This window comes from Elgaria multicarinata, chromosome 2, assembly GCF_023053635.1.
Source record: "Elgaria multicarinata webbii isolate HBS135686 ecotype San Diego chromosome 2, rElgMul1.1.pri, whole genome shotgun sequence".
In the NCBI taxonomy this organism is placed as follows: domain Eukaryota; kingdom Metazoa; phylum Chordata; class Lepidosauria; order Squamata; family Anguidae; genus Elgaria; species Elgaria multicarinata.
In genome coordinates this window covers 175392396-175414253 of record NC_086172.1, presented here as the reverse complement: position 1 = coordinate 175414253, position 21858 = coordinate 175392396, and the positions used below count along the sequence as shown (strand labels likewise).

General features: G+C 43.5%; 1 protein-coding gene across 1 annotated transcript in view; it reads left to right on the top strand.

The window, feature by feature from the left end:
• ARID4A (AT-rich interaction domain 4A) overlaps positions 1-21858 on the top strand; it is a 75126-nt gene that overhangs the window by 9877 nt on the left and 43391 nt on the right. The window contains exons 5-9 of the mRNA XM_063118181.1: positions 7665-7744; positions 7838-7932; positions 9745-9877; positions 18759-18838; positions 21085-21161. Coding sequence (XP_062974251.1) covers positions 7665-7744; positions 7838-7932; positions 9745-9877; positions 18759-18838; positions 21085-21161 — 465 coding nt within the window. The remainder of the gene's footprint in view (positions 1-7664; positions 7745-7837; positions 7933-9744; positions 9878-18758; positions 18839-21084; positions 21162-21858) is intronic.

The window sequence follows — 21858 nt, the reverse complement described above, 5'->3', positions numbered from 1 at the left end:
TGGCAAATTAATCCTAACAGTATTGGCTTTGACTCAGAAATGAACACAGCACTGCAAAATCCCCGGGACTTCCCATTTCGGTTTTAGCAGCAGTCCAGCCTTCCCATTGCAAGAGATGCTGACATTTGTGTCTTTTTCAATTGAGCTTGAGTAAAATTTGCATGAATGGAAAAGAAGGCACTGCCTAAGGTGGCCATTAGCTTATTTGTCTCTTTAAAAAGACAAATTCATGGTGGGTTGGTCTATCAACAGCTGGATCCCTCTGAATACTAGATGCTGGGGTTGAACAGGGGTTCATCTTCACACCCTGCTTCTGAGCTTCCAAAGGCATTTAGCTGGCTGCTGTTCAAAACAGAACAGAAGATGGGTAGTCAGGCAACCAGTTCTTGTGCAACTCTGTGGGGTTTGCACGTGAAGGCTGTAATCTTACGAATATTTACTGGACAGCAGGTCCAACCGAATTTAGTAGGGGCTAATGCTGCGTGAACATGCTCAGAACTGGGCTATAGTCCTAAGTGTAGTTACTGCAAAATAAACTGAGTTGAAATCAGGGAGAACTGTCCAGCATATATCTTAAGTAAGCCAAAATTGCATTTTTTCCATAAGAAGGATGTCTGTCTGTTTAAAAAAGAAACAAACAAAAATCCTGGGTTATGCCACTTGTTTATCTAGGCAACATATGAGTGAGTTTTGTCACGGCAAGGACAGTAGACTAAGAAGATGATTTTACAGGTTCAGTTTGCAAAGGCAAAAGGCAAGGGGGGGTGAAAGTCAGGCTGGAGGTCAGGCTGGAGGTGAAAGGTAGGCTGATCAAAAAAAGAGGGCATAAAACCCGCGTACACCTTCCAGGTTTATATTTATTTATTTATTTATTACATTTCTATAGCGACCAATAGCCGGAGCTCTCTGGGCGGTTCACAAAAATTAAAAACATTCAAAGTATAAAACAACAGTATAAAACCAAACTATAAAATACAATATAAAAGCTCAACCAGATAAAAACAGCAGCAATGCAAAATTACGAATTTAAAACACCAAGTTAAAATTTATTTATAGACTGTTAAAATGCTGGGAGAATAAAAAGGCCTTCACCTGGCGTCTAAAAGCATATAAAGTAGGTGCCAAGTGAACCTCCTTAGGGAGCTCATTCCACAGCCGGGGTGCCACAGCAGAGAAGGCCCTCCTCCTGGTAGCCACCTGCCTCACTTCCTTTGGCAGGGGCTCGCAGAGTAGGACCCCTGAGGATGACCTTAGGGTCCGGGCTGGTACATATGGGAGGAGGCGTTTCTTCAGATAGCCTGGCCCCAAATCGTTTAGGGCTTTAAATATTAATACCAGCACTTTGAATCGGGCCTGGACCTGGACTGGCAGCCAATGAAGCTGGATAAGGATTGGCATGATGTGGTCTCGTCGACCAGTTCCTGTTAGTTAATGGGCTGCCCTGTTTTGTACCACCTGAAGTTTCCGGACCGTTTTCAAAGGCAGCCCCACGTATAACGCATTGCAGTAATCCAAATGAGAGGTGATCAGAGCATGGATAACTGTAGCTAGGCTATCTCTGTCCAGATAAGGGCGCAGTTGGTATATCAGCCTAAGCTGATAAAAGGTGCTCTTTGCCACTGAGTTCACCTGTGCCTCAAGTGACAGTTCTGGATCCAAGAGCGTCCCCAAACTACGGACCCGAGTAAGGGATTCAGGCCGAAAGAGATTTAGTTGTGACCCATAAAGTCCTTGGTTCAAATCTCACCTCAGCTGTGAACTTGCCAGGTGGAAAGTTGTAGTGATGGCCACCAATTTGGATGGCTTTAAAAGGGGGTTGGATAAATTCCTGGAGGAGAAGGCTATATCAGTGGCTACTAGTCCTGATGGCTATGTGCTACCTCCAGTATCTGAGGCAGTAAGCCTATATAAACCATTTGCTGGGGAGCACAGGTGGGAGGGTGCTGTTGCGCTCACGTCCTGCTCGTGGGCTCCTGGTCAACAGCTGGTTGGCTGCTGTATGAACAGAATGCTGGAATAGATTGACCCTTGATCTGAACCTGCGGGGTCTTCTTATGTTCATATGTTATCTCACCTCACCTTTGTCTGCAACATGGGGTAATATTTCAAGATTCTTCTCTACTTTGCCCTGAAAAGCATACTTGTGCCCCCAAATTGTCATTTGGGAGACAGTGTGGATAGCAAGGAGAGCCAACTTCAGATCCCCACTTGACCATTACATTCAGTGGCTGACCTTGGGTCAATTACAGTCTTGTGAGCTACCCTGCCTCACGGCATAAAATGGGGTTGCAGGAGTTGCCCTCAGCTCCTTGGAGGAAGGGCAGATAGAAATGTTAGTAATAACATAACGTCCTTTTCACTTTCTTCAAACCTAAACCTGAAATAGACCAGTTATGTTCAGTAAGAAGGCCTGTTTAATTTTCCCTTTTCCGGTTCGCAATTGCTTAATTTTGTTTATTTCTGTAAACAAAATGTGTTCAAAAATAAATGTGGCCAATATTGAGCTTCCTTACAGGTACATATTCTAAAGCTGCAATATAAAATCAATGTATTAGCGATTATCTTTGACCCAAGGATATTTGCTACTGGGGGAATATGTCTAATTTCTGTTGGTTGCAGCATTAACAGTTGTAAAGATTGCAAGACAGTGGCACTGTTCTGTCAACTGTTCTTCCAGGAATCCTTAATTTTATGGATCCTTGACAGTGTACCCTTTAAGAACAGTTAAGAAATGCATTGAAAAGGTCATGCTTAGGGAGGCTTTAATTTGAAGTAGGCTGCATGTGAAGTAGATTAAAAGGAAAGGAGATTTAAAACAGCAAGGGATACTTAGCTGGGGGGGAAAGAGTGGGAGGTGATACGGTGGAAGTGTGGTTTTTAAAAAGGGTTGAGGCGCCAGATGCTTGTCCTTCCTCCTTACAAATACCCGGAGGAGTGGTGGGAGCAGAATATTTAATCTGAGGAAATACGCTATTTCTGTGACAAATTTCTAAATTAGGTTGCTGCTGTACGGTCTTGCCCTGTCCAATAGCTTAGTATAGCTTCCTTTTAAAAACAAGTGTGGTTTTGATACATATTGGGAAGCATTGTGTTGCTCTGCTGCAGCGTGTCTAAAAAGGGGAACTAGATGTTGTGAAACTGTGTTGGATTTATTATGTTCTGTATTTTTCATTGTGGCTTGCACGGAAAGGAGAGTTATGTGGCAGGAGTTACACACGTGGCTCTCGTTGAAATGGTCTATGCCTTGCCCCGAACCGTAACGCTTGACTTGGAGCCCAGACTTGCAACCTGCCCTCATGGTCAAAGGGATGGGCACCTCATGAGAACAGGCCCTAACTTGTTGTGTTCTGTATCTGTGGTATGAAATGCAGTTTCTCAACTGTAACCAATATGTAGTGGACATGTGTGAACTGTCATAACTATTAAATCACCTTTTCCATGTGTGGCTGACCTTGAAAATAGCAGTGTTCATACATCCATACAAGCTTTCTTAATTTAGCAAATGTGTATGTTGTTGTTGTTGTTATTATTATATTTATTTGTATCCTGCCTTTTGCCCAATGCTGGGCCTCAAGGCGGCCTTACAAAGTTTAAAATATACATGGCGGGGAGGGAACAAAACCATAAACATTTAAAATACACAACAAAATTATAAGACACTAACATAGATAGAGGGGCAGATTATTCTCCAAAGGCCTGCTGGAACAAAAATGTTTTAGCCTGCTTCCGAAAGCCCATCAAGGAGGGAGCCAGCCTAGCTTCCCCAGGAAGAGAGTTCCAGAGCACCGGAGCAGCCACCGAGAAGGCCCTCTCCCATGTTCCCACCAAGCATGCCTGTGAAGAAGGTGGAACTGAAAGTAGGGCTTCTCCAGAAGATCTCAAAGCACGGGCAGGCTCATAAGGGAGGATACGGTCTTTCAAATAACCTGGACCTGAACCATATAGGGCTTTATAGGTCATAACCAGCACTTTGAATTGTGCCCGGAAACAGACTGGAAGCCAGTGGAGCTGTTTTAATAGGGGAGTTGTATGCTCCCTGTAACCCGCCCCGGTCAGCAGCTCTTTGAACCAGCTGGAGTTTCCGAACACAAAATCAATAAATTTTATATAACAAAAACAATCCAATTCATTAGGTCATTTGTTCAGAGACTAAGGGAGCAATCCTATACCCCCTAGACAGCAGCTGAAAGGCCATAGGATTGCTCATAGCCCCCTCTCTGAGTCCAAAGACAGCACTCCAACCTTGGAAGGGGGAGTCAGAGATCCCCCCTCCCCTGACCTGGAAAGAACCATCCCAGATGCTCTCGGAGGGGGGTGGAAAGGGGGTGTTTTGGCAGGTGGGGAGAAGATTGGAGAGGCCAGGATGAGAGCTATCCTGAGGCCTCTCCTGCCTCCTTCCCTCCCCCACCAAAGTGACCCAGCTAGATCTCAGCCCCCCCTTCCAAGGTTGGATTGCACTCTAGCAAAAAAATGCAGGGTGGGGAGGCTAGGATCACCTTCGCCACACCTCCCGTCTTGCATAGGATGATTGTAAGCGTCCTATGAAGTGTTACAAACCTATATTGTTTCCATCCTGAATTTAGATTGAAGTAGGGGAACAAGCTTTCGGATTAAATAAAACCCGTAATATGAATAAATGTTTGTTCAGTGAAACACTGCTCCTGGGTATCGTTTGGCTCCTTGTCTCATAACTATCCAAAGGCAGGAAAAACAGTCGCTTCGCAACTTTTTACAAGATTTTTATCCTGGAAAGTTGGTATAGTTCCATTAAACTCCTGTCCAGATTCTTCATCTTTCAGAATTGATCTTGCCTACCTGCTTGTGCACATTGATATCAGTGGGCTTCGGTACATCCAACTCTGCTTAGAATGGGGTGTTATGCTGTAGCAGCAGGTAGGTTTTGTTGAAGAGGCGGGAGGGGCACCCCTGTCAGCCTTCTCCCAGCTTTTGAAGTAAAAATATGGGGCACTGCAAGAGGCTCACCTGGCACCTATGTTGTAGTCTTTTCGGCACCAGGAGACCTTTTTTATTTTGCAAAGCTTTTTAGCCCTTTGGTTAAAAGAAATGGGATGAGTGTGATTTTAGATCTTTGTGTCTCTGCCGACTTTTATCGTGGTTCTTACTTTGCTTTTATTCTGTTTTAAGCTTACAGGTTTTTAAAATTGTATTTTACTATTAGTATTTTGTGGGTTTTAAGTTTGTTTTGTAAACTGCCCAGAAAGCTTCAGCTTATGGGTGGTATAGAAATGCAGTTAATTGATTTGTTAATAGATGGAGAAAAGGTTATTTACTCTTGCAGTATGCAATTTGCTCATAGTCAAGATTAGAACTTCAGTGTATAAACTGGCCTTCAGAGCCAAATGAAGACTGCAGTTCCTGGAAGGTTGTATCAAAGCAGATTTATTGCATTGCTTAAAATCTCTTCACTGGCTGCCGATTAGTTTCCGGGCGAAGTACAAAGTGTTGGTTATTACCTTTAAAAGCCCTACATGGTTTGGGTCTAGGCTACCTGCGGGATCGCCTTCTTCTGTACAATCCGCCCTGCACACTCAGGTCCTCTGGGAAGAATCCGCTTCAGCTAGCAAAAACTAGATTAACAACTGTTACCCAGAGGACCTTCTCTTCTGCTGCTCCCAGACTGTGGAATGGCCTGCCGGAGGGATTTGTCAACTTGACAGTCTTTTAGGATTGAAAAAAGCAATAAAGACTGATCTATTCCGGCAGACCTATCCAGTGAAATTTTAGAATGTTTTCAGGATGTTTTAATCATGTATGGTATGTTTTAATTCGTTTTAATGTGTATTTTATCTCATGTTTTTATACTGTTTGTTTTACACTTTGAATTGTTTTGGTTTTTGTGAACCGCCCAGGGAGCTTCGGCCATTGGGCAGTATAAAAATGCAATAAATAATAATAATTGCTTGGCTTATCTTACATTTATCTTTCTGATCTGGAGGAATTGGCTGCACACTAGCTTGGACATCAGTGACATAAACCTCCAGCCATATACATCCTTACATGTCAAAAATTCAGGCCTCTCTAAGTTAAATGGAAGGGATCATTCATGTTTTTAAAATCTATGATGCATTTCCTGTATCCCAGGTAGAAGAATCCCAGGTGTCTGCTCAAGAGAGAGATTCTCTGCTCTTGTTTAATCTTTAAGCCAATTGCCTGGCCTGCTACATCTTAGAAATTAGAAGAGCTTTCTGTTTCCTTCCCAGTTCTGAATATCCTATCCAGGGGAGGCTCAATCATTTCCCAAGTGTTCTGGATAGAGACAAAGTTCATGACTTCCTACACTTTGTTTTTATTTTTATTTTGCTTTTATTTTGGAGGCATTTTTGGGATTTGCAGTTCCCAATTTCTCCTCCCTGGCAGCTGCTTCTGGAAGTTAACGATGGACTGTAGTAGATTTGTTCATGTAGCTGGCCTTCTGCTAAATAGAAATGTCTGTGCTTGAAAGGAGACGGCTGTGTTTAAGTGCAAGGCTTGAGTAATAGATTTTACATTTTGGCTAGGGACACAGTCGGAAAGGGTTTGAAAGATTTGTTCCAGGGGATGACAAAGCGAGGGTGACTCCTGAAATCGGATGAAGAAAGGTCTTTTGATAGTAATTTTTCTACGTACCCCATCTGCAATTATGTAGTTGTGGATCTCTGCCCACGTCAAGATAAATAGTTGGTTAGTATTTGTCTTGAACCGCTGAGTGCATATTTAAATATACTAGGAGGAGGGCTTTCTGTTCTGTGGCACCCTGGCTGTGGAATGAGCTCCCCAGAGAGGTTCGTCTGGCATGTACACTGTACTCTTTTCGTCGCCAGTTGAAGACCTTTTTATTCTCTCAGTATTTCAACACTTAATTTTAACTTAAATTTAAATTTTACTGTTCTAACTCTGTATTTTAATCTTACATCAATTTTGCTGCGTGGTTTTATCCTGGTTCGTGCTTTTTATACTGTATTTTGTATTTGTATTTTTAACCTGTTGGCTGTTTTATTATGTTTTCAATTTTTGTGAACCGCCCAGAGAGGTTCAGCTATTGGATGGTATAAAAATGTAATAAATAAATAAATAAAATTCTTTCCTGAGAAAGAAAATTCCTCAAGTATATTTTCTGGCTTAGTACTAGCTTCAGTTCTTAACAAAAATAGATTGCATCTGCATACGTGCACTTACATTTATCCGTTTCCTATGCTTTTTAAGAACTTCTGCTCAAGTGGTGGGAAAGCAGGAGACGGCATAAGACTTACAATGACTTTTGAATCTATGCCAGAATGTTTTGGCGGTCTTAGTGGCTCTAACTCTCTTGAAATGTAACTCTTCTGAGGAATTCTGCTTACTTGATTGATTTGCACTCTCACTTTAGTGTTCTTTTACAAATAAGAGCCAGTGTGGAGAAGTGGTTAGAGTGTTGGGGTGGGATTTGGGAGACCCAGGTTCTTGTTGTTACTTAGCCATGAAATTCATTGGGTGACTTTGGGCCAGTCATTGACTCTCAGCCTACCCTACCTCACAGGATTGTTGTGAGAATAAAATGGAGAGGAGAATGACAGTCATACATACCACCTTTGGCTCCTTGGAGGAAAAGTGGGATATAAATGTAATTAATAAATAAATGAAATGCCTTGTTAATATAATAATATTTTGGTCTGGCTTTTCTTTAGTTTTTGATGATGGTGATGAGAGGACATTGAGAAGGACGTCGTTGTGTTTGAAGGGAGAGCGGCACTTTGCCGAAAGTGAGGTAGGGCTGTTAACTCTAAAACTGAAAAAATCGTTTTTAAACTTCTTTTTATTGGAAAATTAGCAAAGCTGTCTTTTTCCCTTCCTCTCCTAGACACTTGACCAACTGCCACTCACAAACCCAGAGCACTTTGGAACGCCAGTGATTGGGAAGAAATCTAACCGAGGAAGGAGATCTTCTCTTCCTGTGTGAGTGTTTTGCGATGCCACATTTTACTAAAAGTCTTAGTGGGCTTTTCTCAAACTTAAGGAGCTTATTCCTTCCCTTGCATTGGAGTAAGCCAGGAGGGTTTTGTCCTTCAGTGGTGAAATTGGAGTAAGAGTGCCTCCCCTGCAAGGAGCAGAACAGGTGCAGAAATGTAATTTTTTCCACTGAAGATTGTTGCTGTAAATATTAGTTTAGTGCTAATAGTGTGATAAAACACATATGGATTAAAACAGAGTAGAATCCAAAGGGCTGCTTTAGGCATGCCCAGTGGGATTTCTTTTTGCTTTCAGTAGCAGACACCTCACCACCACCACCACCACCCCGGGTCACATCAGAAATCGCTTCTGAAATTCTCTTTTCATAGGGGGAGCTGATATAAAAGGATAACAAACAAGATATGTGCAATTCTAGGGGATCATAGAGCTGGTTGCACATTGCTTTGAATCTGGATCAGAGGGTGACAGCCCTGTGCCAGAACGTTTACAGTCCATGAACAACTTCTGACGTGAAGAAGTAACAGGGAGCCCAGATGTATTGGTCTCTCTGTGTTGCCGCTTCACTCATTCTTCTCTGAAATGGGATACTCTATTCCTGAAGGAACAGTTAGAAGATCTCCCTGCGTGAAGGAGATGCAAAAATTCTAGATTGGGGAGCACAGTGGCAGGACAAGGATGTATGTAGCCCAGGATTCAATGCAAGTGGATAATTCTACATCCTGGGCATCTTGGGAATTTAAAAAATAAAGCAAGTTTCTAGCCCCTGTTGCTATGTGAGGCTTGAAAATGTGGTGGGGAAAGAAGCCAGAGTGGGAGGAAAGGGCTTTAGTGCCCTGTAAAGCTGCTTGTTATTCAGTGGCTTTCAGAACTAGAATAAATTGTACAAAGCAGTAACGTTTGGAGAATTTGCATAATTCATATATTTGTGGAGTTCAGTTTTTCTTGGTGCAGGGCTTGGGCTGTTTTTGGTGCACGCTTGTTTCTTAAGCCCTTGATAGATGCATCCATCTCTTGTTCTGAAGAGGTGTTTAGTGTCTTCAGAACAGGAATCATAGAATAGCAGAGTTGGAAGGGGCCTACAAAGCCATCGAGTCCAACCCCCTGCTCAATGCAGGAATCCACCCTAAAGCATCCCCGACAGATGCTTGTCCAGCTGCCTCTTGAAGGCCTCTAGTGTGGGAGAGCCCACAACCTCCCTAGGTAACTGATTCCATTGTCGTACTGCTCTAACAGTCAGGAAGTTTTTCCTGATGTCCAGCTGGAATCTGGCTTCCTTCAACTTGAGCCCGTTATTCCGTGTCCTGCACTCTGGGAGGATCGAGAAGAGATCCTGGCCCTCCTCTGCGTGACAACCTTTTAAGTATTTGAAGAGTGCTATCATGTCTCCCCTCAATCTTCACAAACAGGAGGCTGTTTGTGAAGAGAAGAGACAGGGAGAGGGGAGTGGGAGAAAAAGACACATGTCGGCCAGATATGAGCTTGAGCAATGGGGTACTTGGGTGACCCTGAGCCTGAGAACAAGCCTGTGAACCGCTGAATTGTAGCCTTGGTTGCTCAACAGATGGGGCAGTAGTGCACATGTCCAAGAGTACCCAATCATAGCCCCACCACCTCCTGACTTGTATTTGTTAGCATTGGAAGGTTGTTTCCTATTCCATGTTAAACCATTTCCTGCCAAGCAGGAGCTCCTGATGTATTGAGCTCAAGATAACAGTGGCTGTGATGAGGCTCTGTTCTCCCTCTGGCTGTTACCTCGACGTTCAGGCTGTCTAAATCACTGTTTGCTTAATCCTCTAGCAATGAAGATGAAAAAGAGGAAGAAAGTAGTGAGGAGGAGGAGGATGACAAGAGACGGCTTAATGATGAATTGCTTGGTAAAGTTGTCAGTGTGACCTCCAGTTCCGGAGAGGCAGAGTGGTATCCAGCTTTGGTGAGTAAGAAATATTTAGGACACCCATATAGGATACAAAAATTAAATGATTTTCAAAGTGGAAGGGCTCTTCAGGGCAAAACCCCTTTAGGCTGTTTTAACTTTGAGTTCTTGTTCAACGAAGGTGAGGTAAATGCTTAATAAATAAACAAATTCAGGACTCCTCTACAAGTCTAAGGATGTGCTTTTTTTGGTAACTTCTTCGAAAAACAGAGAAATGAAAATATTAAGCACTTTTAAATCATTCCCAATTAAATCTTCAACGTTACCAAGAACGTATCATTTTAAACTGTTGTATATTCCCTTCCAAATCTTCTTGTTAATTTCATTTGCTTTCTAATCCAAAATCTATTAGGTGCACACAAATATGGTTCTGTCTGCTGGAACTTGTTTCCATGTCATATGTTTCATCCCTGAGATGATGCCCTCAGCTCATGGCTCTTTCCTTCAGTTCCCATTTGACCATCCCTATGAATTCTTTCGAAGTACTTCATAAAATTCCCCAGATATAAGGTTCAACAAACCCACTCACCCCTGCTGCACCAGTGTGAGAAACACCTCTTTCTTCGGCTCTGGCGGAGGTAAAGACTCTCATAATACCTTGAGCTTTGGAGCAGGCAGAAATAGCTTGTGCTCTTCCTGCCTGCTCCAAAGCTCAGTATGACAAATTGCAGCTTATCTGTGTGAGTGCATGATGATGTTTCTTAAGCATTCTTCATGTTAAATGCAATTGAACTTTAAAAGTATTTTTTAGCTGAAACTAACATACATTGCAGCCACCTAAGCTCTCTTTTCTTTGACAAATCTTGAAGACTGTTCCAGATTTTCCATTTTATATATTTCTTGAACAAGAGTGCATACTACTTGGCTGTTAAAACAATTAAAACATATTGGTTTTCAACTAGTCTTTATTACCCAGAATCATATTTCAGAACCGCTGGTGTGGTTTGGGGAGCTACTGTAAAATGTTAAGGATTTCTATTTTGCTCTCTTTTGTCCTGCTTTGTTTTAATAGAAAAGCAGATTTTTAAAAAACTTGCGTTTTGAAGATTGTGGATTTTGTTTAAAAGGTTTTATAGACTTGGAACGTGTTTTCATTTTAAACCAGGTCCTTGTTAAAGAGAGGCCTAATACAACTGAATTTTTTAAAAAAGAAATTTTGAATAGAAAATCCGTTTGTTAAAACAACTTCTCTTAATTTTTTAAAACTATCATTGATTGGAGACGGTCTACTTTCATGTGCCCCATTAGGATCTGTGAGATCCACCAGGGGCACCTTCAATCATGATGCCGTGTGCGCCTTAGGCTCAGTCACAAGGGCAAAAAGCCCCCCCCACCCCCCGGTGATGCAACTTCCTTCCACTGTAGACTTATGAAAGACCCAAGCCTGAGCCCTTTTCAAAGAGTGCTTCAATTTTGTTTTTGATAGGTTCTTTTCAGGCTTCATCAAAGATGATCTTGGAATTTCTGATGTGTTTTTTGTTTTGTTTTTGCATGGAAGGGGATCTTTTCTGACATAGAAGCTGAAAACCACTATGTGTTTTTTGTTGTTGAATGGTTTTAAAAATTTATATAGCACCTAAAAGTTCTTCTTCGTGGTCTCTATGCATCACACATATGGGCTTTGCGCCTGCGCAGAGACCAGACCGGAACCTTCTATAGCTGAGTGGAACGTTTTTGGCGGGAACCCCTCCCCCACGCTACTGCGCATGTCCATGGGGTTCCCGCCCTTACCTCAGTTCTTCGTCGTCCGCCATCGTGCCTAGACCAAAAGACTGAACCTCTAGCGTTTCTCTGCTTAAATCTGTTTAAAAATATTTTCTACTTACCTTTTTCTTCAGCTTTCTTCAGCTTTCTTCTTTTTCGCCCTTTTTCTCTTTTCATCTATAAAAAAAAAAAAAAAAAAAAATTATTATTATATTCTTGTAGATAGTTTATCTTAGCGACTACGGTCGCGACTGCCGCATGGCAGTAAAGGCCCCGTTCCGCAAGTGTGTCAAGTGCGGAGCCAAACTACCTCCTACGGACGGACACTCCCTCTGTGTCCTTTGTTTGGGCGAAGGCCATATTGTACAGGCGTGCCACCATTGCATGTCCTTTACGAAGCAGACCAGAAAGAACAGGGCAGACCGCCTTCGCTCGATACTTTGGGAGAAAGCCCTCAAAGCTACAGAAGCTCCAATGGATAAAACGGCAACTGATAAGTCCGTTTCTGACCGAAGCACAGGGACGAATGTGCAAGCCAGAGCAATTGATAGGGCACAGATACCCCTGACGCCTGGCCGGTCTTTGGCAAGTTCTGCAGCCAAAAAGATTGCTAAAAAGGCCAGAACGCCAAAATCTTCCTCCGAAATGGAGAAGAAAAAGAAAAAGAAGAAGAAATCTGCGGAGAAAACCTCTCATGGCTCTCCCAGACTATCTGAGCCCCCTCGAGGGCAAACAACTCCTCCTACCGCTGTTACGGTATCGAGGCATGTCTCGACCCCGAGACCTCAGTCGATACCGAGGAAGACGGTACCGACACACCCTCCTAGTCTATCAGAGGGTGAGTTACGAGACTCCGCATCAGCAGCTTCGGCTCGGGAGCCTACAAGACCTCAAACATCCCAGAATGTAATCCCTCTGCAGGTGTCGCCTAGACGAACACCGAGGCGTGATTGGGACAGAGTCTCCCGATATTCTGAGCCCCAAGACAGGCAGAGTTTCTATGATTGGGATCGATACCGTACCCAAAGATACTATGATACAGATCAAGCCTATCATTATCCGCAGGAGGAATGTTTTCCTCAACCTCCTCCTACCACTAGGATCTGCCAATTACCGCTACGGCCTCCATCAGCATATCAATCTCCATCTCGACGTCGAAGCCACCCTTCGACACCAGCTGCTGCAGCTGCCACGGTACCGACGGAACGGGATCCTATGCAACTGGTTACCGTATCATCCCCAGAGGGTGACTACCCATCTGATTCGGACTCAATACACACTGTAGCAGCATCGGTACCGTCGCCTAATGATGACGTACATGGAGAGGACCCTTCATCACCTTCGGATGATATGGTGAGGTTTTCGGACCATATGTTAAGGATGGCCCGTGCACTCGGCTTAGACCTGGAACAAGCGGTCGAACCGGAGGTCGATCCCATCTACGATGTCTTTCAAACAAAGACTAGTCTGTCAATTGCGATCCCTTTTCCACCGGCACTCAAACAGACAGCACAACTCGCATGGGAGACACCATCGGTAACACAACCAGCTTCAAAGAGATTAGAATCTCTTTATAGGATTCAGGAACGGGATGCTGGATTTTTAATTAAGCACCCAAAACCGAATTCCATTGTGGTTGAATCAGCCCAGGGTCATTCTCAAAGAGCTCATGCTGCTCCCGTTGACAAGGAGGGTAGGAAGTTGGATTTGGCAGGCAGAAAGATCTACGCGGCATCCTCCCTCGGTATCAAAGCTTCAACGTACGAAGCAACAATGGCACGGTACCAGCTCTTCCTCTGGGAGAAAGTGGGGTCACTATGTGACTACCTCCCAGAGGATAAAAGAGACTTAGCGAGGGTCTTTCAAACGGAGGCTTCGGCGATTGCGAGGCAACAATTGTCAACTGCGAGGCATCAAGTTGATTGCCATTCAAAGAATATGATGGGGGCCATTTCTTTGAGGAGGCATGCCTGGCTACGATCAGCCAACCTCCCTACCGAGACAAAAGCCAGAATCGAAAGCATGCCCTTCGATGGCGAAGGGTTGTTTAATTCAAAAACTGACGAGACCTTAGATTCCATCTATAAGGCTCGTACGACTGCTAAAAAGATGGGTTTTTCTGCCCCTCCTGTACAATACAAACCTAGAAGATGGACAAGGCCTCCCCCACAACAACAATACCAGCAGCGGCCTCAATACCAGCAACCAAGGCAGCAGCAGCAACAACTTCAAAGGAAACGGCCTTATCAGAGTCGTTTCCAGCAGGAAAAACGTCAGCCCGACTTCTCTAAGAAGCAGCGGGTTTGACTCTTCGGCCCCAGATCCACTCCCTTTTGCGAACCGCCTAGCACCCCATTACCATCAATGGGAGTCAATAACATCAGACTCCTGGGTGCTCACTATCATCAACTCGGGCTATGCCATCGAGCTCGATGCCCTTCCTCCTTTTTCCGGCGTGAAAGTAACGACTCCATCCCCTCCTCTGCTACTCGAGGTACAGACCTTGCTATCGAAAGGAGCCATCTCTTCCGTACCTACAGAGGAAATCAACCAAGGTTTTTTCTCCCATTACTTCACGGTCCCGAAGAAAGATGGAGGTCTTCGACCGATCATGGACTTAAGACAACTGAACAAGTTCATCACCCCGAGGAAGTTCCGTATGACAACGGTTACTTCAATTTTGCAGCTTCTACAAAAAGGAGTTTGGTTCGCAGTGGTGGATCTGAAGGATGCGTACTTCCATATCTCCATCAGGAAGTCGCATCAAGCTTACCTGCGGTTCTCGATCGGTGCATCCCAGTACCAGTTCACCGTTCTTCCGTTCGGGTTGGCCACGGCACCGAGAGTCTTCACGAAGGTCATGGCGGTGGTATGCGCCCACCTAAGGCAGAAAGGCATTTATGTTTATCCGTACCTGGACGATTGGCTTCTCGTAGCGGACAGCAGCGAGGCGCTCCAGTCGGATATACTAACCACCCTCAACCTGTTGGACTCGTTGGGGCTGTGGGTCAACCACGAAAAGTCCATTTTGACTCCACAGCAGAGATTGGACTTCATAGGGGTAACCCTATCCTCTCGAGACGGGAGAGCATACTTACCTTCAACCAGGGCAAACACCTTGCAGCAGTTAGCCATCGACATCGAAAGTCGTCGGAAAGTATCGGCTTGGACAGTCCAGAGACTATTAGGCCTGATGGCAGCCACTACGGCAGTCATCAGGTTTGCAAGACTCAGAATGAGGGTATTGCAGGCCTGGTTTTTAAGGACTTTCGATCTCAGGCTCAATGCTCGGCGAACTTACCTTTCGTTACCGAAGCAAGTCAGGGCATCGCTGAAATGGTGGTTCTCGATGTCGACTCTTCTCGAAGGCGTTCCATTCCAACAACAGGCGCCTTCGGTAACGATCACGACGGATGCATCCTTAGAAGGATGGGGAGCTCATTGCGACTCCCTTACTGCTCAAGGTCGGTGGCCTCGATCACAGAGAGAACAGCACATCAATCACCTCGAACTCATGGCTGTAGAGAATGCAATAAGAGCATTTGCACAGTTGATCGAGGGCAAGAATGTCTTGATCGCGACGGACAATACTACCGTGGTGGCATACATCAACAGGCAGGGTGGAACAAGATCGCACCCTCTGAACCGTTCTGCACTCAGGATATGGAACTGGTGCATAAAGAGAAGGACTTACCTGACTGCGATCCATGTAGCCGGCAAGGAAAACGTCATTGCAGACTCTCTCAGCAGATCCTTCCATGTCGACCACGAGTGGGAGCTCGACGTCGAAGTGCGGGAAAGCCTTTTTCGGTACTGGGGCCGCCCTGTTGTCGATGTCTTCGCTACCGAGGACAACGCGGTCTGCGCCAAGTATTGCAGCAGGGCAGGAAAAGGAAAGCGCTCTCTAGGAGACGCTTTCACCAGGACTTGGAGAGGAAATCTCCTGTTCATGTTTCCTCCCTTTCCACTTTTGACAAGAGTGATAGCCAAGATCCAGATGGACAACTCCGATTGCATCCTGATCACGCCGTGGTGGCCTCGACAGACGTGGTTCTCCCACGCTCTTCGGTTATCAAGAGGGGATTACATCAGGCTCCCGTCGACACCGAAGCTACTGTCTCGACACCAGGGCAGGGTTCGACACGCAGATCTGTCGACCCTCAAGATGACTGCATGGAGGATAACAACAACTCCTCCTCTGCAACTAGAACTTTGACTGTGGATCACATTATATTGGCAGCACTAAAGCCTTCCACAAGAAAGACTTATGCGGCAAAGTGGCAAAGATTTCAGAACTTTGCTTCAAAAGATGGTCAAATACCAGAATCTTGCCATTTGTCTTTCATCCTCAATTATTTATTGACACTCTTCCAGCAAGGACTTAAGCTCGCATCCATCAGGGTTCATCTTGCTGCGATTACATCTTTTCACCAAGGTATAGATGGGTTTACACCTTTTACCCATCCAACAACCAAGAAATTTCTGAAAGGTCTGAAGAACACGATACCGACTGTGAAGAGTATCGTGCCACCATGGAGCCTGTCAGTTGTGCTGCAAGCACTGACACGCAAGCCTTTCGAGCCCATGGCTTCGACAGACCTTAGGCTACTTACTTTAAAGACTGTCTTTCTAGTAGCCATTACATCGGCAAGACGGGCAAGTGAGCTTAGAGCTCTTAGGATAGATGTCCCATACACTATCTTTCATAAGGATAAGGTTGTGCTACGCACAGATCCAGCCTTCCTACCTAAGGTAGTGTCAACTTTTCATCTGTCCCAGCACATTACTTTGCCTGCTTTCTTTCCTAATCCATCTACACCTCTTGAGTCTTCCTTGCATACTCTCGATGTAAGAAGGGCTCTTGCTTTTTACAAGGACAGAACGGACAATTTTAGGAAGACAAAACAGTTGTTTATTTGTTATGGGGAGCCTTCTAAGGGACTCCCTGTCTCCTGCCAACGACTGTCACGTTGGATAGTGGAGGCAATTGAATTGGCCTACTCTATTTCTAAAATGGAGTTAGTGAAACCTGTGACAGCTCATTCCACCAGAGCTGTTTCAACTTCGGTGGCCTTCACCAGAGGTGTTCCCTTGGCAGAAGTCTGTAGAGCCGCAACGTGGTCCACTCCATCCACGTTTGTCAAGCACTACAGTTTGGACACCCGTGCGAGGCAGGACTGCTCATTTGGGAGGACAGTGCTCTCGGAGATCTTCAGATGATGCACCAACCCACCTCCAAAGGTATGTCAGCTTGCTACTCGCCCATATGTGTGATGCATAGAGACCACGAAGAAGAAATGCAGGTTGCTTACCTGTAACTGTAGTTCTTCGAGTGGTCATCTATGCATTCACACAACCCACCCACCATCCCCACTTGGTGGTGTGAGACTTACAAATGACACAGTTATATGTGGAATGTACTTTATTTAAATTACACTCAGGTTTATGGGGGCACGATGTCGGACTCCTGTAAACTGAGGTAAGGGCGGGAACCCCATGGACATGCGCAGTAGCGTGGGGGAGGGGTTCCCGCCAAAAACGTTCCACTCAGCTATAGAAGGTTCCGGTCTGGTCTCTGCGCAGGCGCAAAGCCCATATGTGTGAATGCATAGATGACCACTCGAAGAACTACAGTTACAGGTAAGCAACCTGCATTTAGTCAGTGCTGCACACTAATTAAAAAAAAACAGTTCTGCCTGCAAGCTTATAATCTAAAATACACAATACGAAGGGAAAAGAGGATGAGGAGGGAAGACGAAAACAAGCAAACTCCAGCTCCAGTTCTTAAAGTTACAATGACCAGCTTGAATGGAAATAGTTGAGGAAAGGAAATGGAAGGAGCCACGTGGCAGTAGGTCTCACAGCCAAGCTGAAGGAGCGTGATGCCCCATCTCCCCCTCTGCTGCAGCCGGGTGCAATGGTTGCTGCTAGATGAGGAGTCAGGCAGCTGGCCTCTTCGTTAAATGCCATATCTAAATATGTATTTTGTGAGGATTTAGGGATCATTGTTAATGGTGCAGGAAGCTCTATTGGCAATCGTTGGAAGGTCTTTATACTAGTGGACTTTTTCTTGTTGGCATACTGTGCAGGAAAGGGGAGGAGCTCAGGGTGGGATCAGGAGGAAGTTTATGTACACACTTAAAAGAAGTAGCGTTCTGTTTTAGGAAGCAGCTGTATTTAGTAGCTTCCACTTATAATCCCTGTGCCATTTTAACATGCATACAGTCACTCTTCTAAGATTGGGAACTGCTCAGTACAACTCTTCCAGTCTCTCAAAACTGTAAGATTAGGTTTTCCAGTCATGTGATCTTGGTGCACACCCATAATGTAGGGTTGGCCAAAAAAAATATCTTAATAAAATGTAAAGATTTTACACTATGAATGAGCCTTAAAATATTTGAGCATGCCAAGGTTCTTTCTCAAACTTGGTCTTGTTACTGTGGATGACTTTGATGGTTTTAGTTTGATGGTTGAGGAGCTGATGGCTTCTTTTAAGTGTAAATGTGAGCAAGTTCTTGGTTGTCATTATAGATACATATATAAATTCATAGCTGTGCTTCGGTGGGGATGGAAATTAACATTGATCTGAGCCCCAGTTGGTAACTTTCTAGATTGTCTGTCTATATCATGTTTGAAGGGGGGTACAGAATACTTCAACAAAGTAACTTCCTTGCTGGATGGTCCAAACTCCCATCATTGATCTATGATAGTAACCAGACAAATGCCAAGTAGGATGTGCAGATGTTGGCTTTCCCCACATTACTCCACAATACCTGGTATTCAAAGGTCTACTTTGTCTGTACATTTTGTTGTTATGGCTAATTGCCACTGCTGGACCAGTCTTCCAGGAATTCATCTTATCCGTTTTTTAAACCAGCTAAATTAGTGCAACTTATGGTAGTGAATTCTGTATGTTACATTGCTCATAGTGTGGAGTACTTTTTGTTTGTTCTAAATTTACCACTGCCTTTATTGGGTGGCCACTAGTGTTATATGAGAGAGAGAGAGTGGAAAATTTCTCTCCCCACACAGCCATTCTTACAGTTGATTTCTTCTGGAGAATTAACTGCTGTTACTGGGAGTTGCCATAACAGAGATGAAAAATGTAAGCTGACTCCTTCCTTCGGAGGGGAAAAAAATATCACAATGTGATGTGTTTTATTTGAATCTTCAGGTCTTATCTCCCAGCTGCAGTGATGATGTTTCAGTGAAAAAGGACCAGTGTTTAGTTCGATCTTTTGCAGATTCCAAATTGTGAGTATTTTAAAGGACTTCTTTCCTGTGCATTTCTGAGACTTAGGGTGTTGCAAAATCAATCCAAAATCAATTGACCAGTTAAAATTGAAATAAACACATAATCCAAAAATGCCCCAAATGTCAGAGCCTTTTCTACTTGATCCTATTGTCCACATTTAATGCAGAGATGGCATAATTCAGGCAGTGGGTCATTTCCAATATCAGGCTAGTGGAAAAATTACAAGAGTTAACTTTCCACAAGTGGTTGCACATCTGTTAGCAGAACAGCAAGAGCTATTAGCGCTAGTGAAATCATAATGTGTAGTTCAACACCTTGTGCAAATGGAATCAAAGTATTGCATTTGACTCCTGTGCAAGGAAGAAAACAGGGCTTCTGCCAACGATAGAGGCTGTGTGCTAGTGGAATGGCAGAACCAGATACAATTCAGCGTTCTGAACACATCTAAAATAATGATGCAGTTTAAGCCACTATTCTTAATTCCTAAAGGTGAACATGAATTATTATTCTTTGGGAGACTTGATTACTGATGTGAATGATCAATTTCATACAGAATGCTGCCTTTCATTTTGTAGTCCGTAAATTTTGAGCTGTTCAATTATTAGCGTGGATGTGGACCGAAAGGAAAGGACTGAAATAATGCTTGGAATATACTTAAAACATACAATCCAGTTATTCTTTATCTTTTTTTCCTGCCTAACAACTGAGAGTTCTTCTGTTGCTTACGATAAGAAAAATTAGCCTTCACCTCAGCTCGTTAGGCAGAAAGAGCTCACGGCAAGAAGTAACCAGTTAGAGATCTAGACTCACAATGTCTTCCTCCCCCACCCCACCCCACCCTATTTTTTTTTAAAGAACTCATGGTTTTGGTTATGTCAAAATGTTACATTGCTGATGACTTTCATATAAGGCTGCCTTCAGATGAACAGTCATTCCCCTGGGCTGAGCTCCTGAACTCTACATCTGCTTGCTATAAGAACTGAAAAGGAAGTAAAGAGGGGAATACATTGAAGTATGTAGTCCTCTTTAGAGATGTATATAAATGAACTGTCAGACGACTAAATAATTTTTAGTTGCTTCCTATGTGCCTTTCTTAACCAATTAATTGACTTTTTAAAACACTTATTACCAAAACTTCAATATAGAGCCTTTTCAAGGAAGTGTTGCAATACCTTACAGTTCAATAAACGAAAGCTACTATTTGTTAGAATGAAAGGCCATCTATGCTGTTTTGCTTTCTCCCCCCCCCCTTCCATTAACCAGTAGTAAAGCAGTCCCAAAATGGCCTTAGAACACAGAGAACAGACCAACAGACCAGCTAAAGCTCTAATTCATTTTATGATAAAAGCTTGAAGTTTTGGGACAGGCTGTGGTGCAAGTGTTCTACCTAGGTTCAATCCCTGCCATCTCCAGGTAGGGCTGGAAAAAATTCTTCTTGAAAACCCGCCAGTCAATGTTGAAAAACTTGCGCTAGATGGACCAATGCTCTGACCCAGTATAAGATAGCTACCTATGTATTGCTGTAACTCATTAAATAATGTAAAAGTGACTGTGTAGGGATCATGCAGGCGTGTGGGATGTACGTCAGATTAATTTGACAGAAATACTGAATACGTTTGCATTTGTTCAAGTGAAGTCTGCTTTTTATAGAAGGATGTTGCTTGAATATAAATGCTTTTTTGTGGCCTTAAGCACTTAATGGTCCTTAGTTTCATTATCCTAGCAAGCGAATAATGTGGATTGTTGGTTGCTTCACTGTTCTTAAAGATTGGGAGGTCAGACTGAGAGGTAGTGAGTTGGCCAAATCCATCTAGTAAGTCCATGATGGAACAGGAATTTGAACCCAGAACCAAATCCAGTGCCCTGCCCACTAGTGCTTGTTCTAACATTTGTGAACAAATAAGGCAACCAGACTTAGTTAAATCTAAAGATAAAAACTTCTCATTCATGTGAGTTGGTGCTCGGACTGTTATACAGTTAGTGACTTGTAAATTATTTCAGCATCTTTCTATTTTACCCATTTAATTTGGTATGTTAATTACAATATGCAAGATTGGCAACCTTACTAAAGTTTTAAACTTTGGAATAACCTGTTCAGCTCTTTGTCAGGAATGGAGATTGTGCACATTTTGCAATTGCCAATATCCATTTATACTTGCACACAAATGAAGTGCTTGGGGGGAAAGATAATTCACCCAACTTTTTAATGTGCCAAACATAATGGAATTGCGCTTTTCTTTTGCAGTTGTTCAGTAGCAAGAAAGGATATTGAAGAATTAGACATCCTAAACATTACAAAATCTGAGTTGTCTACTAGAAAAGGTAAGTTTCAACAGTTGATTATTTAGATGATTAAGAAACAAATTCCTTATACAGTGGTTATACTCATTAAAATGATAGTACATGTGGAATTACAGCTTTTAATGCCTACATATGCCGTTTCTGCCACCTGCCCCCCAGCTCTGTAGAAGCAGAATCCAGAGGGACACAGGGATTCTAATGTAGTCTTGTGCACGTTACAGTTCCACTCCTACTTTGGATTTACCAAAATGGCAAGACCCCGCTAACACAGAGAAGGCTACCTTGGAATAACTAGAAAGGAAAGTAGTCATGCAATCATTTTTGTAGGTTTTTTTTTTTTTTTCTAAAGCAGAGATGAGGAAACTCCGGGCTTTCAGATAGTTCTTGAATTTTTTTACTAGAACCCTAAAATCCATCAAATGGAGCCAGGTACAAAAGAACGACTCAGGTAGGCCAATATATGCTAAGAATTAAGGAACAAGGTGTCCCTCAGCTCATGCTCAGCGACGAATTGTGATCGTTACCAGACCCAAACGTACAAGAGGTAGGTATTCAACGGTGTCTCTGCGCCAGTGCTCATGATGCTGCACTAGTGTAAAACAACGCTTATGCAGTGTATTATTATTATTATTATTATTATTTATTTATATAGCACCATCAAATGTACAACTAGCACCATAGGGAAAAGTGGCAATTTGCGGTTGAAATCTGGCAGTGC